The 15,859-nt window shown below is 46.3% G+C and overlaps 1 protein-coding gene across 2 annotated transcripts in view; it reads right to left on the bottom strand.

Moving 5' to 3' along the window:
- Positions 1–10,586, bottom strand: part of dcaf5 (ddb1 and cul4 associated factor 5) — a 17,747-nt gene extending 7,161 nt beyond the window's left edge. Inside the window, exons 1-6 of one of the 2 annotated variants that reach the window (XM_037538831.1) lie at positions 10,460–10,586; positions 8,064–8,281; positions 3,452–3,595; positions 2,205–2,381; positions 1,099–1,228; positions 130–343 (exon numbers count right to left, since the gene is read on the bottom strand). In XM_037538831.1, the coding sequence (XP_037394728.1) occupies positions 130–343; positions 1,099–1,228; positions 2,205–2,381; positions 3,452–3,595; positions 8,064–8,274 (876 nt within the window). In that variant the 5' untranslated portion in view covers positions 8,275–8,281; positions 10,460–10,586. Of the gene's footprint in view, positions 1–129; positions 344–1,098; positions 1,229–2,204; positions 2,382–3,451; positions 3,596–8,063; positions 8,282–10,455 lie in introns of both variants that reach the window. The other variant, XM_037538832.1, reaches the window with a different exon arrangement.
- Positions 10,587–15,859: the final 5,273 nt, after the last annotated feature.

The following is a 15,859-nucleotide window of genomic DNA, read 5'->3' as shown; positions in this document are numbered from 1 at the left end:
CATAAAAAACGGCACACACTTTATTGATTAATATTATAATCAGTTGCAATAAATCGAAATATTCCAATAATCGTATTTTTTGTCTCCCTAATACTCCCTAACGTGTTAATACACTGATGCGCGTGGTACCTGGTCTCGGTCCCCGGCGAAGCAGCAGCTCTTCATGGTGCAGGAGTTGAAGTAGCCCTGGTTGTCGAACTGGAAGCTGGGCAGGCGAGAGTGGAGCTCGTACAGGACGGGGGGCAGACGGCGGCGCAGGGCGAGCAGCTGCGTCCCTGCACTGTTAAACCTCACACTCATCGCACTCTGCAGGGACAAACTGCCCCCGTATCGCAACAGAGAACTGCACACAGACACAGAGAGGAGGAAACAAACTCAAACAGAGAAATAAAACTGGATTTACTCACATTATTAAACCCAAACTGCTGTCTGGGTGAGAATATCCTGTAGTGATTGCAGGACATCACATTCATCCACAGCGCTCTGATGCCATCTACAGGACACTCACTGAGCAACACTGTGAAAAGCTACGTTTGCAGTCGACAGTCAGATCAGAGTATGTTCACTGAGAAGTGTGAAATAAAAGGGGAATTTCATACATTTTTCTAAATTTCTGCATAATTAAACAGTTCAGATGTAATCAGAGCGGTTCTGAGCGGTTTGGTGTGAAATGCTGTGTTCTAGATAAACTGACTTTCTGAATTCACTGCCTGATGACTGAGACGCTGTTTTATGAGAGTTTAGAGAACTTCAACTCCATTCATGGTGGAGGGAGACATGCAGGGCGCTGTGCGGCAAAATAGTCCCCAAAGAAAACTCATTATTCCAGATTTTCCACTGTTTTCCATCATCGACATTCCATATAAGCTCAGAAGACTCGTGTAGGTTCTCTGGTGGTTCTGGATGGTAAATAAAGTGTCTATATCTGTGTTGTAGTCATGGCGACGCCTGGTTCCCATCACCACCACTGTAAAGACGTCTGAACCGTTTCACACCAAACCCTCTGGATCTCACCTCACACTCTTTTATGGGGGAACGTTGGAAAATCAGCTGAATTATCCTTCACAAGTTAATGATGAGCGCGTGAAGATCACTCACCTGCGTGGTTTTCGGATGTCCCACAGCCCAACCCCCTCTTTAGAGTTGGCGGTGGCCAGCAGACGTGGCTCTACAGGGTTAAACATGACGCTGTGGAACGCGGACGGATAATTGGCCAGGCAGAACGGTTCTAGAACACAACGTCGCACAGTTAGAGAACAGTCTGACCGTGGAAGAGGAGACATTTCATTATGATTTGAATTTGACGAAAAGCAACAAAAATATGAGTTTCTCTAAGAACTGGAAGCGACTGTGAAGACCTGTTATAACTAGCCAACCACTGAACTTACATTGAGGTGGGGCAACTGACCCCTGGTGTAGTGTGTGTAAGTGGATCATAGTGATTAATGTGCATATGCTGTGTGTAATCTGTGTGTACTGTGCTTCTGGGTTGTATGTTGTGTATAGAATTTTTTAATGACATAATTTGAAAATACCAGCTGCCCTACATCAAAATGTCATAGAAGTGTCATAAGGAATGGACGACTAGAAACGCTCCAAAATTACTCAGGATGGCTTGTTGCTTCTGTAAAGTCGCTGTTTTGGAGATGCGAGGATCAGCGTGCGTGTGCAGCATTCGTGTGTGTAGTGTGCGTGTGTGTAGTGCACAGCGTGTGTGAGCAGTATGAATGTGTGCAGCGTGCGTGTGCAGTGTGAGTGTATGCAGTGTGTAGTGTGTGAGTGTGTGCAGTGCGTGTGTGCAGTGCGTGTGTGTGTAGTGAGCAGTGTGAGTGTGTGCAGTGTGTGTGTGCAGTGTGCGTGTGTGTAGTGTGCAGCGTGAGTGAGCAGTGTGAGAGTGTGCAGCGCGCGTGTGCAGCGTGCGTGTGCAGTGTGAGAGTGTGCAGTGTGTGTGTGTGCAGTGCGTGTTTGCAGCGTGCGTGTGCAGTGTGAGAGTGTGCAGTGTGAGAGTGTGCAGCGCGCGTGTGCAGTGTGAGAGTGTGCAGCGCGCGTGTGCAGCGTGCGTGTGCAGTGTGAGAGTGTGCAGCGCGCGTGTGCAGTGTGAGAGTGTGCAGCGCGCGTGTGCAGTGTGAGAGTGTGCAGCGCGCGTGTGCAGTGTGAGAGTGTGCAGCGTGCGTGTGCAGCGTGCGTGTGCAGCGTGCGTGTACCTCCGTGCGGCGGCTCTCGTGTATCCCAGATCAGAACTCTGCCGTCGTCGGAGGAGCTGGCGAACACATTGTCGTTAACAGGGCTGACAGACAGACCGTAAACGGCGTCGTCGTGGAGAAACACGTTCAGTGTCTCGCCGCGCTCAACATCGTGTAAGATCACCTGCTCGTCGTTACCTGCAACACAAAACACAACTCACAGTTCAACCAACCAATCGCAACACAGTATTCCCGCATTTTTGTCTGAGCTCCACTTAAGACGTTTCTGTGCTTTTATGTTCCAAAATCAGTCATAATTCACTGCCGTTTTCCAGCCCCAGACGCTTCCAGTTAAACTGGCTGCTTTTGTTACTGCACCTTTAAGACTGACATATGTAAACGAGCTCTGTCGCTATTGGATGTCATGTACTGTCAATCTACAATCTACATGCTTAAAATGCAAGTGTGTGACAACTTAGGCATGAAGATTTTTCACAGCGCGCAATGTTCATCACAAAACTGAGCTTTTACAGTAATGCTTATAGAATAAGTGTCAATAACTTTCTATTTATGATTAGAACGCTGTTCTTTTGTCCTGCAGATCACTGACAGTTTGGGTGTACATGACAGTGTAGGCGCGCTGTGCTTATGTTCAGTATATTCTTTTCAAATAAAACCACTTTGGAAGCTTAAATCGTTTTTGTGGATTACCAGCCGAGTATTAGGACTGACATTCCTCCACGCTTTACTGGACGAAATGTTCAAAATGAAAAATTACAGTATGTAATGTACAGTCAGGTGTCAGTACTGCGTCAGTACTGCGTCAGTACAGTGTGTGAAGCCCACAGCAGCCTCTCTGAGCGCCACTCAACCTTGATTTATGTTTGAAAGTAATTTGTCTCATATTTGTGTTTAATTCAGTACAGATGAGTATTATTACTCTCGCCCTGACGAGCTGACTTAGGTTCTCAAAATATCCTAATTACCATTTTAATGGTGGGGACATTTTCTGATGTGCTGTATATGGTTCTACATAGCACTGAAAAGGGTTCTGCTGTTGTCAGCTTGACATTCTAACAATAAAAGAACACTGTGTTCTATAGAGAACCAAAAACATTCTCCATCAATCTGAAGAACCATTTCGCAATTTAAGCCTGAAATGGTTCCACACAGAACTCATCTAGATAGAATCGTTTCCTTTTACTGAAGAACCCTTGAAGAACCATTTTTTATGACGTGAGAGGTCAGAAGATGGTCACGCTGCTCACCTCCAGAGAAAACCCGCGTGTTCGTGCTGTCGAACGCCAGGCAGAAGATGTTGGACAGGTGCTCCCCCTTCAGTTTGACCGGTTTGGCTCGGGAGTGGATGGCCTTCTCCATGTGCCACAGCAGCACCCGCCGGTCATCTCCACCTGAATCACAGCAGGACAGAGGAAAGAGTCAAAGACCAGCTCACACGTCCACATTCAACACTACACTAGAGCAATAAGCCACGAGAGGCCGAGCATCACTGTGAGTTCATCACAGTATCAGTGTAGAACTGACTGTAACTCACAGCCTCCAGTGGCTTATTGCCTTAAAAAAAACAGCGGCCAGCAAAAAATACGATGAAACCATTTTCCTGAAAATAACTTAAGTTATTATTAATAATAATCGCCATAAACAAGTATTCCGCCAAGAAATGTAGTTCCTTTAGAGTACCGCATCATTGCCAAGCAGCCATAGACCCCTGAATGAGGAGGAGATCCGTCAATTCATGGATTTTAAACATTTTTTGTATAATAACACAACAGTTTAATATAGAAACGTTCTTTATAAGCACTTTTTGGTCACCAAACCACCACCGCGAGTCTTATTTAGCGCGAATCCAGCGGCGCCCTCTTCTCACACTGGGTCTCAAACGGCTCCCTGCTCCCTACATAGTGCACGACGTAGGAGTTTAAATGCTGGATCCTGCAGCCCAACAGAGCAAAACACAACCAACAAACAGCCGTTTGGGACGTCCGCACTCCGTACACGATGCCCTGTTTGGCTACAGAGGCTAGAATTTCTAAACTTCAGCCTGTGAATCATTAACTGGTTATTCCTTAACAGATCACTTAACAGTTCTGCCAAAAAAGGCAAATTTCCAGTCCGATCGAATGCCTAAACGGATTTCTGACACTGTGTGACTTCCGTATGCGAGTCAACAGCGTTTTCTATGCGGTCACTTCATATCAGGCCTGGTCATTATTTCTCTCTCTGCATTTAAAGTCTGTTTGAGGAGATTAAAAACTAGTTAAAGCTTGTATGCAGGACAGTAACCTGGGTGGTCCGAGGGTGGACCAGTGGAGTGCTGACCTTACCAAGCCATTGGACCCGTATATGCTCACTATCAGGGTTTTAAAAATACTTAAAAAACTAAAAACTATGAATTCAATGACTTGTCTTCAACCCATTCATTGAGGACCTGTGGGCGCCCCCTGCTGTTCTGCAGTCCTGTTGTTGATATAACGGCGGAAATAGGAACAGGCCAGGCTCCTCATGAACCAACTCTGGTCAGACTGGTGTTAAAGGACTGTACTCCATTCATGCCGGTGACTCAGGGAGGTGCCATCCATCAGACTAAATATACTCTCTACAGTGAGCATCACCGATTCAGACGACTATGACTAACGTCTCACTGGATCTGAGGGGGTCACCTGATACGCGCACACCGAACTCCTAACAGCTCCTCTAAAAACATCACAGAAATAGATCCTGTTTTTCCATTTAGCACAAAGAGGAAAATCTTGGCAGCCTTGTAAAGGAATAGTTTGGCCAAACGTTCAGTTCCCCCTCATCCCACAGGCGCTCAGTCAGCCAAGGCTTGTCTGGCGGCTGAAGTTTCTGTAGCTTAGCACAGGAGCTGTGAGGCTAATGCAGCTAACATGGAGCGTGCGTATAAGGAAGCTAATAGTGATCAGCGTTAGCACTGCCTCCTCGACAGTCGCGCTCCTCAGCCTGTGGGGAGCTGTTCAGTGTCTCTAATACACCGGATTCTGTGGTTTCTGACTCGCTGTTATTATAAACACGGACTAAACTACATTAGCACAGCATTAGCATGCAGAGCTTGGATTTTAGGGGCACTTTGCCTGAACTTGAGTAGGTCAGTCTGTGAGTCTGTCAGTGAGCAGTAGTAGTAGTGGTAGTGGTACAGTAGTAGTAATAGTACAGTGGTAGTGCAGTAGTAGTACAGCAGTAGTAGTAGTAGTAGTAGTAGATTAGTAGTACAGTAGGAGCAGTAGTAAAGTAGTAGTGGTAGTAGTATAGTAGTAGTACAGTTGTAGGAGCAGTAGTAAAGTAGTAGTAGTAGTAGTAGTAGTAGTATAGTAGTAGTACAGTTGTAGGAGCAGTAGTAAAGTAGTAGTGGTAGTAGTAGTAGTAGTATAGTAGTAGTACAGTTGTAGTAGCAGTGGCACAGTAGTAGTAGTGGTGGAAGTACAGTAGTAGTAGTAGTAGTAGTAGTAGATTAGTAGTACAGTAGGAGCAGTAGTAAAGTAGTAGTGGTAGTAGTAGTAGTATAGTAGTAGTACAGTTGTAGTAGCAGTGGCACAGTAGTAGTAGTGGTGGAAGTACAGTAGTAGTAGTAGTAGTAGTAGTATAATAGTAGTACAGTAGTAGTAATACAGTAGTAATAGTAGCACAGTAGTAGTAGTATTTCAGTAGTTGTAGTAGTACAATAGTAATACAGTAGTAGCAGTAGTAGTGCAGTAGTAGTAATACAGTAATTGCATAGTCATACAGTAGTAGTACAGCAGTTGTAGTAGTGCAGGAGTAGTGCAGTAATAGTAATACAGTAGTAGTATTATTTCAGTAGTTGTAGTATTTCAGTAGTTGTAGTAGTAGTACAGTAGTAATACAGTACTAGTGCAGTAGTAATACAGTAATAGCAGTAGTGATACGTAGTAGTGCAGTATTACTAATACAGTAGTTGTCGTTGTACAGTAGTAGTACAGTAGTAGCGCAGTAGTAATACAGTAGTAGTGCTACAGTAGTAGTAATACAGTAGTAGTGCAGTAATAGTGAAGTAGTAGTAGTATTGCAGTAGTTGTCATAGTGCAGTAGTAGTAATAGTATTGCAGTAGTAGTGCAGTAATAGTAATACAGTAGTAATAGTAGCACAGTAGTTGTATTTCAGTAGTTGTAGTACAGTAGTAATACAGTAATAGCAGAAGTGATACTGTAGTAGTAATACAGTAGTTGTAGTAGTACAAGAGTAGTGCAGTAGTAATACAGTAGTAGTGGTATTGCAGTAGTTGTAGTAGTAAAGTAGTACAGTAGTAGTGCAGTAGTAGTATGATTATCACGTATGATATCCTGTGTAAAGTTCTTTTAAGAACTTTTCATGTTTCTATAAAGCACAAAAAGGTTCCAGTACAGAACACCCCATAATGCACTGGGCTCCGTTTCCTTGGAAATCTCTCTGGTCTCTGCTGTTCTGCCTGAAATAGCCTTTTCATTGCCCGTTTGCCACATGTGGAGTCGGATTTCCAACCGCTGTAGTAGTTTAGAGGAGTTTGGTGCTCTTGCTCTTTCTGCGCCAGTGACACTACAGGCCAAAATAACGGAAACTAATACACAGCTGGGCAAAAACCGGGCCGAACCAAAAAACCCATTAAACCAGCGGAGGTTAGTGTTCCAACGTGTTTAAGCGCTGGACTTTAGTGTGGACGTTCAGACGGTCTTTTAAGAAAGAAGAGCCAGTGCTGATCCTCTCAGCGCTGACCGCTTCACACGGCTGAGAAACACGGCTCAGCAGGTTTGGGTTTAATGTGAGACCAAATATTCACTATAGGGTTTAAATCTGGACCCTGACCAGCCAGAACCACCAGAAACAACCATTATATTTTGGGCTAGGAACATTTTATGTGCGCAGTAGTAGTGAGTGCTTTAGTGCAACAGTGGCCTGCACTCGCACTGATTTACTACATTTACAAACTCATTTATGATGATTTACTGTATTTACAGCGTTTCTCAGTGGATATTTCTGTTAAACCTGCAGTGATTTTGCCCTCTGACCCGGTTATTTCAGACGCTGTTTCTAACACATGGATTATATTTATTAAGCTGTGCTGAAGCTCTTCACTGACCCACCAGGGCTTTACCTCAGAAAGCCTGTAACACCTTCAATCTGCAGGAATATGAACTCTGCACAGACTAAATTTAGCTGCTAGCTGTAGATCAGAAAGGCTGCAGCTCAAATCCAAGCTTTAACAGTGGGGTTCAGACCTGCTACTGCAAACAGGCCGAATAAAGCAGAATAAAACAGAAGGGAACAAAACTGGTATCAGTGTGTGTTGCACTGGTGCGAGCGGATCAGTCAGAGCAGTGCTGCTGGAGTTTTAAACACTGTGTCCACTCACTGTCCACTCTATTAGACACTCCGACCTCATCGGTCCACCTTGTAGATGTAAAGTCAGAGACGACAGCTCATCTGCTGCTGCACAGTTTGTGCTGGTCATCCTCTAGTCCTTCATCAGTGGTCACAGGACGCTGCCCACTGGACGCTGTTGGCTGGGTATTTTTGGTTGCTGGACTATTCTCAGTCCAGCAGCGACACTGAGGTGTTTAAAAACTCCAGCAGCACTGCTGTGTCTGATCCACTCAGACCAGTGCAACACACACTAACACACCACCACCACGTCAGTGTTACTGCAGTGCTGAGAATGACCCACCACCCAAATAGTACCTGCTCTGTGAGGGTCCATGGGGGTCCTGACCACTGAAGAACAGGGTAACAGAGAAACTACGTGAGACTCTATGGTCAGTGGAGCTGATAGAGTGGACAGTGGGTGTAGGAGGTGCTCTCAGTGTTTCGAACTAGCTTATAGACGTAACCATAGATATTACACCCCTTACCGGACACCAGCCACTGTCCGCCGTTGTTGGAGAACTCGATGGCGTTCACACAGCCGTAGTGACCCAGGATGTCCGTCCTGTAGAGGTTGCAGCAGCCGTCCAGCCTGCGGCGCTGAAACTCCGTCTTCAGCAGCTCACAGCCAACCAGACTGCGGCGCTGCAGGAAGCCCACGGAGCAGCGCATCCCGCAGCCGCGCACTGGACGCATCATACACACACTTACACACACACACACACAGGGGTCAAATCACAACGGCTGCAGGTTTTACTACAGCACACATCAGCAGCAGCGCAGCCCGACGCGCGGCCTTTCCGTTAATGATGCGATTTCTGAGCGTTTGTTTGGGGCGTTTATGAACGTGGACAGAAAATTTGGCAGTTTGTGTCGCGAAAAACTTTAAGAACAAGAAAAACACATGAATAGGAAAACATCAATCACGCTGGCTCTGGTTCTAATCACCACCTTGTCTCTTCTGAGACCTCCCCTGGTTGTGACTGGTCCACTGCACTAAGCAGTGCTGAGTCCTACACACAGTTGTCTGGGTTTACTGCGACCGCGTTTCTGGCGGCAGACCGAGTTTGTTTACGTTCCTCTCTGTTTGAAGTTCACCAACGGCTTTACTGGCTGTTTGATGCACCGCGTTCAGCGTCCAGCAGGTAAAAGTGGACGCCCCGGTAAGACTATCAGCCGGGAGCTGAACTTAGACACAATCACAATTCAAACCACTCACAGCGCTGACCGGCTAAATATCACAATCAGACAGTTTCTGCAAATCAGTCAGCCCTAAAACACACACACACACACACACACACACACACACAGGTACACACCAGCACAACCACTATACACACTCACACTCACCAGCACTACTATACACACTCACCAGCACTACTATACACACTCACACTCACCAGCACTACTATACACACTCACACACCACACTCACCAGCACTACTATACACACTCACCAGCACTACTATACACACTCACACTCACCAGCACTACTATACACACTCACCAGCACTACTATACACACTCACACTCACCAGCACTACTATACACACTCACCAGCACTACTATACACACTCACACTCACCAGCACTACTATACACACTCACACTCACCAGCACTACTATACACACTCACACTCACCAGCACTACTATACACACTCACACACCACACTCACCAGCACTACTATACACACTCACACTCAACCACACTCACCAGCACCACTATACACACACTCACACACCACTACTATAAACTCACACACCACTGCTATACACTCACACTCACCAGCACTACTATACACACTCAACCACACACACCAGTACTACTATACACACTCAACCACACACACCAGTACTACTATAAACACTCACACACTCACCAGCACTACTATACACACTCAACCACACACACCAGTACTACTATAAACACTCACACACACACACCAGTACTACTATACACACTCAACCACACTCACCAGCACCACTATACACACACTCACACACCACTACTATAAACTCACACTCACACACCACTGCTAAACACTCACACTCACCAGCACTACTATACACACTCAACCACACACACCAGTACTACTATACACACTCAACCACACACACCAGTACTACTATAAACACTCACACACTCACCAGCACTACTATACACACTCACACACACCAGCACTACTATACACTCACACACACCAGCACTACTATACACACTCACACTCACCAGTACTACTATACACACCCACACTCACCAGCACTACTATACACACTCACACACACCAGTACTACTATACACACGCACACTCACCAGCACTACTATACACACGCACACTCACCAGCACTACTATACACACGCACACTCACCAGCACTACTATACACACGCACACTCACCAGCACTACTATACACACTCACACACACCAGTACTACTATAAACACTCACACACTCACCAGCACTACTATACACACTCACACACACCAGCACTACTATACACTCACACACACCAGCACTACTATACACACTCACACTCACCAGTACTACTATACACACTCACACTCAACCACACTCACCAGCACTACTATACACACCCACACTCACCAGCACTACTATACACACTCACACACACCAGTACTACTATACACACGCACACTCACCAGCACTACTATACACACGCACACTCACCAGCACTACTATACACACGCACACTCACCAGCACTACTATACACACTCACACACACCAGTACTACTATACACACGCACACTCACCAGCACTACTATACACACTCACACACACCAGCACTACTATACACACTCACAGTCCCACAGTGCAACACACACACTCGCACACTCTCTCGGGCTCAGAGACACTCTTACACACTCTGTCTCGCGCTCTCTCTCCCGCTATGCGCGTGTGTTTATTCTGCGCTGAAGCCGCTCTCGCTCCACCATCGCTTCCTGCTCGCGCACGCTCTGCGCTGCGTGATGGCGTCAGCGGCCCAGCTGGCGGGATGACGTAAGCGCGCGTCACACGCACGAATGACCGCGAGAGAGGAATGGGAGGAGCGCGTGAGCAGATCAAACACGCAGTAGTGTTGTATATCCGCTGAGCCGCGCGGCAGAGACCAGGGACTTTTATTCTGAAATTCCAATCCAATATATAAATATTCCATATCTAATATTTTATTGTCAGAATTTTGTGGCAGAGGGACCGAATATTTTATCACAAATAAAATAAGAGAATGTAAACAGGAATTATTGCGATTTTTCCTCTGAACGTTTCTTGTAAATATAAACAAAACACACTTGATATTAGTTATTTATTTGATCTTAGATATTTATATTTTATTTTATATTCTCTCTCCCTCTCTGTATCTCTCTCTCCCTCTCTCTGTATCTCTCTCTCTCCATCTCCCTCTCTCTCTGTATCTCCCTCTCTCTGTATCTCTCTCCCTCTCTCTGTATCTCTCTCTCTCCATCTCCCTCTCTCTCTGTATCTCCCTCTCTCTGTATTTCTCTCTCCCTCTCTCTGTATCTCTCTCCCTCTCTCTGTATCTCTCTCTCCCTCTCTCTGTATCTCTCTCCCTCCATCTCCCTCTCTCTCTGTATCTCCCTCTCTCTGTATCTCTCTCTCCCTCTCTCTGTATCTCTCTCTCTCCATCTCCCTCACTCTCTGTATCTCCCTCTCTCTGTATCTCTCTCTCCCTCTCTCTGTATCTCTCTCTCCCTCTCTCTGTATCTCTCTCTCTCCATCTCCCTCTCTCTCTGTATCTCCCTCTCTCTGTATCTCTCTCTCCCTCTCTCTGTATCTCTCTCTCTCCATCTCCCTCTCTCTCTGTATCTCCCTCTCTCTGTATCTCTCTCTCCCTCTCTCTGTATCTCTCTCTCTCCATCTCCCTCTCTCTCTGTATCTCCCTCTCTCTGTATCTCTCTCTCCCTCTCTCTGTATCTCTCTCCCTCCATCTCCCTCTCTCTCTGTATCTCCCTCTCTCTGTATCTCTCTCCCTCTCTCTGTATCTCTCTCTCTCCATCTCCCTCACTCTCTGTATCTCCCTCTCTCTGTATCTCTCTCTCCCTCTCTCTGTATCTCTCTCTCTCCATCTCCCTCTCTCTCTGTATCTCCCTCTCTCTGTATCTCTCTCTCCCTCTCTCTGTATCTCTCTCTCTCCATCTCCCTCTCTCTCTGTATCTCCCTCTCTCTGTATCTCTCTCTCCCTCTCTCTGTATCTCTCTCTCTCCATCTCCCTCTCTCTCTGTATCTCCCTCTCTCTGTATCTCTCTCTCCCTCTCTCTGTATCTCTCTCTCTCCATCTCCCTCTCTCTCTGTATCTCCCTCTCTCTGTATCTCTCTCCCTCTCTCTGTATCTCTCTCTCTCCATCTCCCTCTCTCTCTGTATCTCCCTCTCTCTGTATTTCTCTCTCCCTCTCTCTGTATCTCTCTCCCTCTCTCTGTATCTCTCTCTCCCTCTCTCTGTATCTCTCTCCCTCCATCTCCCTCTCTCTCTGTATCTCCCTCTCTCTGTATCTCTCTCTCCCTCTCTCTGTATCTCTCTCTCTCCATCTCCCTCACTCTCTGTATCTCCCTCTCTCTGTATCTCTCTCTCCCTCTCTCTGTATCTCTCTCTCCCTCTCTCTGTATCTCTCTCTCCCTCTCTCTGTATCTCTCTCTCTCCATCTCCCTCTCTCTCTGTATCTCCCTCTCTCTGTATCTCTCTCTCCCTCTCTCTGTATCTCTCTCTCTCCATCTCCCTCTCTCTCTGTATCTCCCTCTCTCTGTATCTCTCTCCATCTCTCTCTCTCCCTCTCTCTGTATCTCTCTCCCTCTCTCCGTCTATCTCTCACTCTCTCCCTTTCTGTATTTCTCTCTCTCTCTATTTTGTATTTGCCAAATTTCACACATGTAAATATAGTGATGTAAACCCTTGAAAATGAAATCTGAAGATATTTAGATATTACACACGAGTGTGTGTGTCTGTGTGTGAGAGTTTGTGTGTCTGAGTCTGTGAGAGTGTGTGTGTCTGTGTGTGAGTGTGTGTGTCTGAGTGTGAGAGTGTGTCTGAGTGTGTGTGTCTGAGTGTGTGAGTGTGTGTCTGAGTGTGAGAGTGTGTCTGAGTGTGTGTGTGTCTGAGTGTGAGAGTGTGTGTCTGAGTGTGAGAGAGTGTGTGTGTCTGTGTGTGAGTGTGTCTGAGTGTGTGAGAGTGTGTCTGAGTGTGTGAGTGTCTGTGCCTGTGTGTGTGTCTGAGTGTGAGAGTGTGTCTGAGTGTGTGTGTCTGTGTGTGAGAGTGTGTGTGTCTGTGTGTGAGAGTGTGTGTCTGAGTGTGAGAGTGTGTCTGAGTGTGAGAGAGTGTGTGTCTGTGTGTGAGAGTGTGTCTGAGTGTGAGTGTGTGTGTCTGTGTGTGAGAGTGTGTCTGAGTGTGAGAGAGTGTGTGTCTGTGTGTGAGAGTGTGTCTGAGTGTGAGTGTGTGTGTCTGTGTGTGAGAGTGTGAGAGTGTGTCTGAGTGTGAGAGAGTGTGTGTCTGTGTGTGAGAGTGTGTCTGAGTGTGAGTGTGTGTGTCTGTGTGTGTCTGAGTGTGAGAGTGTGTCTGAGTGTGAGAGAGTGTGTGTCTGTGTGTGAGAGTGTGTCTGAGTGTGAGTGTGTGTGTCTGTGTGTGAGAGTGTGTCTGAGTGTGAGAGTGTGTGTGTCTGTGTGTGAGAGTGTGTGTGTGTGTGTGTCTGAGTGTGAGAGAGTGTGTGTCTGAGTGTGAGAGTGTGTGTCTGTGTGTGAGAGTGTGTGTCTGAGTGTCAGAGAGTGTGTGTGTCTGTGTGTGAGTGTGTCTGAGTGTGTGAGAGTGTGTCTGAGTGTGTGAGTGTCTGTGCCTGTGTGTGAGTGTGTGTGTCTGTGTGTGTCTGAGTGTGAGAGAGTGTCTGTGCCTGTGTGTGAGTGTGTGTGTCTGTGTGTGTCTGAGTGTGAGAGAGTGTCTGTGCCTGTGTGTGAGTGTGTGTCTGAGTGTGAGAGAGTGTGTGTGTCTGTGTGTGAGAGTGTGTCTGAGTGTGAGAGAGTGTGTGTGTCTGTGTGTGAGAGTGTGTGTGTGTGTGTGTGTCGGTGGAATCCCAGCGAGAGCGACAGAAGCAGACACACCGCGCTAGTGCGTGTAGTTTTATTATTCCCAGTTCAGGAATTACAGTGGTAGTATTTTTAACATTTTGTTTGTTGTTTTTTAACAAATACTCATTTTTTCTATGTTTTTCTTTTTCAATGAGCTCATCTTCCATCATCCCCCTCAACATGAACAGAACATATAAATCAAACATGAGTTTTACGTCGTGACCGCAATTAATCGAAAACGTGACCAGTTTCTCGTCAGCGGTCCGTTCCGGTGCCCCTAACCTGGACTACACTTCCCACAAATCCTGAAACTGGACTAGTTTACCAAAATGTCCCCAGTCCCCCTCGTTTACTGTAACTAGTCCATCGGTGAAGACGCGCTGGCGTCTGAAGTTCGCTCATCCAGTTTTAGCACGGGAGCTAAGAGGCTAATGAAGCTAACAAGTAATAAAAGCTAATGTGCGGTAATTAGCATTGTGCTAACAGAGGGCTAACTGTGACTAGCCGATGCTCAAATCTCTGACATGGCAACACTCTGTTACACTCTTTTACACTCTATCACACTCTTTTACACTCTGTCACACTCTTTTACACTCTGTCACACTCTTTTACACTCTGTCACCTGTCAACATGAACAGAATTGAGCCCCGCATGGCTGCTAATGTGTTTAGCCCCGCGCTAGTGGTGACGGTGTGTCTGAAAGCGCTGAACCGCTCCGCGCGCTCTCAGACGAGCGGGGGCTCGTATGGGCCTGCGGTTAGCACCGTGCTAATGCTCGTCAGTGGTAAAGACCTTGTTAGCGTTAGCTACATTAGCCTCGCTGCTGCTGCAGAGGCGTTAGACGCGGCTCGGCTGCCGGACGGCGTTTGGCGTAAGGAGGAAGCGCTGTTCAGCGTTTGGTCAGTAAACGGATCCATTCACGTTCGTTAAATTCACTGCACAGTTCAGCGTTTCACTGATGAGCAACACCACACGGACGACCGGTACACGGCCCTGGTGGTTCCCTGTGCGTGTGTGTGTGTGTGTGTGTATATATATATATATATATATATGTGTGTGTGTGTGTGTCTATATACACACACACACACACACACACACACACACACACACACACACACACACACACGCATACATTATTTATATATATATATATATATATATACTTTTAAAAGTTACTCTTTTAACACACGAATACTGATTATTGACTGAATTGAACACACTGGGGGGAAAACGGTATTATAAATATTATAACTGATAAAACGCGGCCCGTGCGAAAGTTATGGCGAATTTTGTTTTGTATAGCATATGATTTTTTTTTGTCTCTGTATAAAATGTCTAACTTATTTTCACTTAGCAAATCAATAACAACATGGAATTTGACCTGGATTATGACTGTCATCACTAAACCTGGTCTCTGGTCTCTTTACAGGAGATGGGAAAAGAGTCAGAAGTACTTCTGGGCCGTTTCTGTTGGTCTGTTCTCCATTTTCACTGCATGTAAATATTTTCAAATAATGTAAGAAAAATAAAAAAATTAGGCCTACAGAAATGTGTGTGTACATATATACACACATACCAAAGTAGATTAATTAAGATTTAGTGGCCTTTATTAATCTCACCTCCTCATTTAACCCGTCCGTGCAGTGAAACACCACATACACACTAGTGAACACACACACTAGGGGGCAGTGAGCACACTTGCCCGGAGCAGTGGGCAGCCCTATCCACGGCGCCCGGGGAGCAGTTGGGGGTTAGGCGTCTTGCTCAAGGACACCTCAGTCATGTGCTGTCAGCTCTGGGGATCAAACCGGCGACCTTCCGGTCACAGGGCTGGTTCCCTGACCTCCAGCCCACGACTGCCCAGAAATGACCATGTATGCAGACGCTCAGTAAAATCACTGAAATGTGCAGCTGTGAAACTTTTGGTAAACAGTCCAGATTATCAAACCCAGCCCAGCGTAAAACTGCTGCATATCACAGCAATGACACATTCCACACATTAGCCACATGCTGACCGCTGCTGTTCCCATGAACTGACGTGTTTTCTCACTGCTGGTTTACATTTTGTGCTACTTTATCAGTTTGACGTAGAGAAATAAACCGAGGCAGGACGGCAGTCGCGCTGACGGGCTTCTTCAGCACAGCCAGCAGAACTTCAGCTGCAGCACTGAGACCGAGCGCTCGTTGTAAAGGGCT

Source organism: Pygocentrus nattereri, chromosome 5, assembly GCF_015220715.1.
Source record: "Pygocentrus nattereri isolate fPygNat1 chromosome 5, fPygNat1.pri, whole genome shotgun sequence".
Lineage (NCBI taxonomy): Eukaryota > Metazoa > Chordata > Actinopteri > Characiformes > Serrasalmidae > Pygocentrus > Pygocentrus nattereri.
Note: the sequence above shows the minus strand (reverse complement) of the source record. Positions and strands in the feature narration are given on the sequence as shown.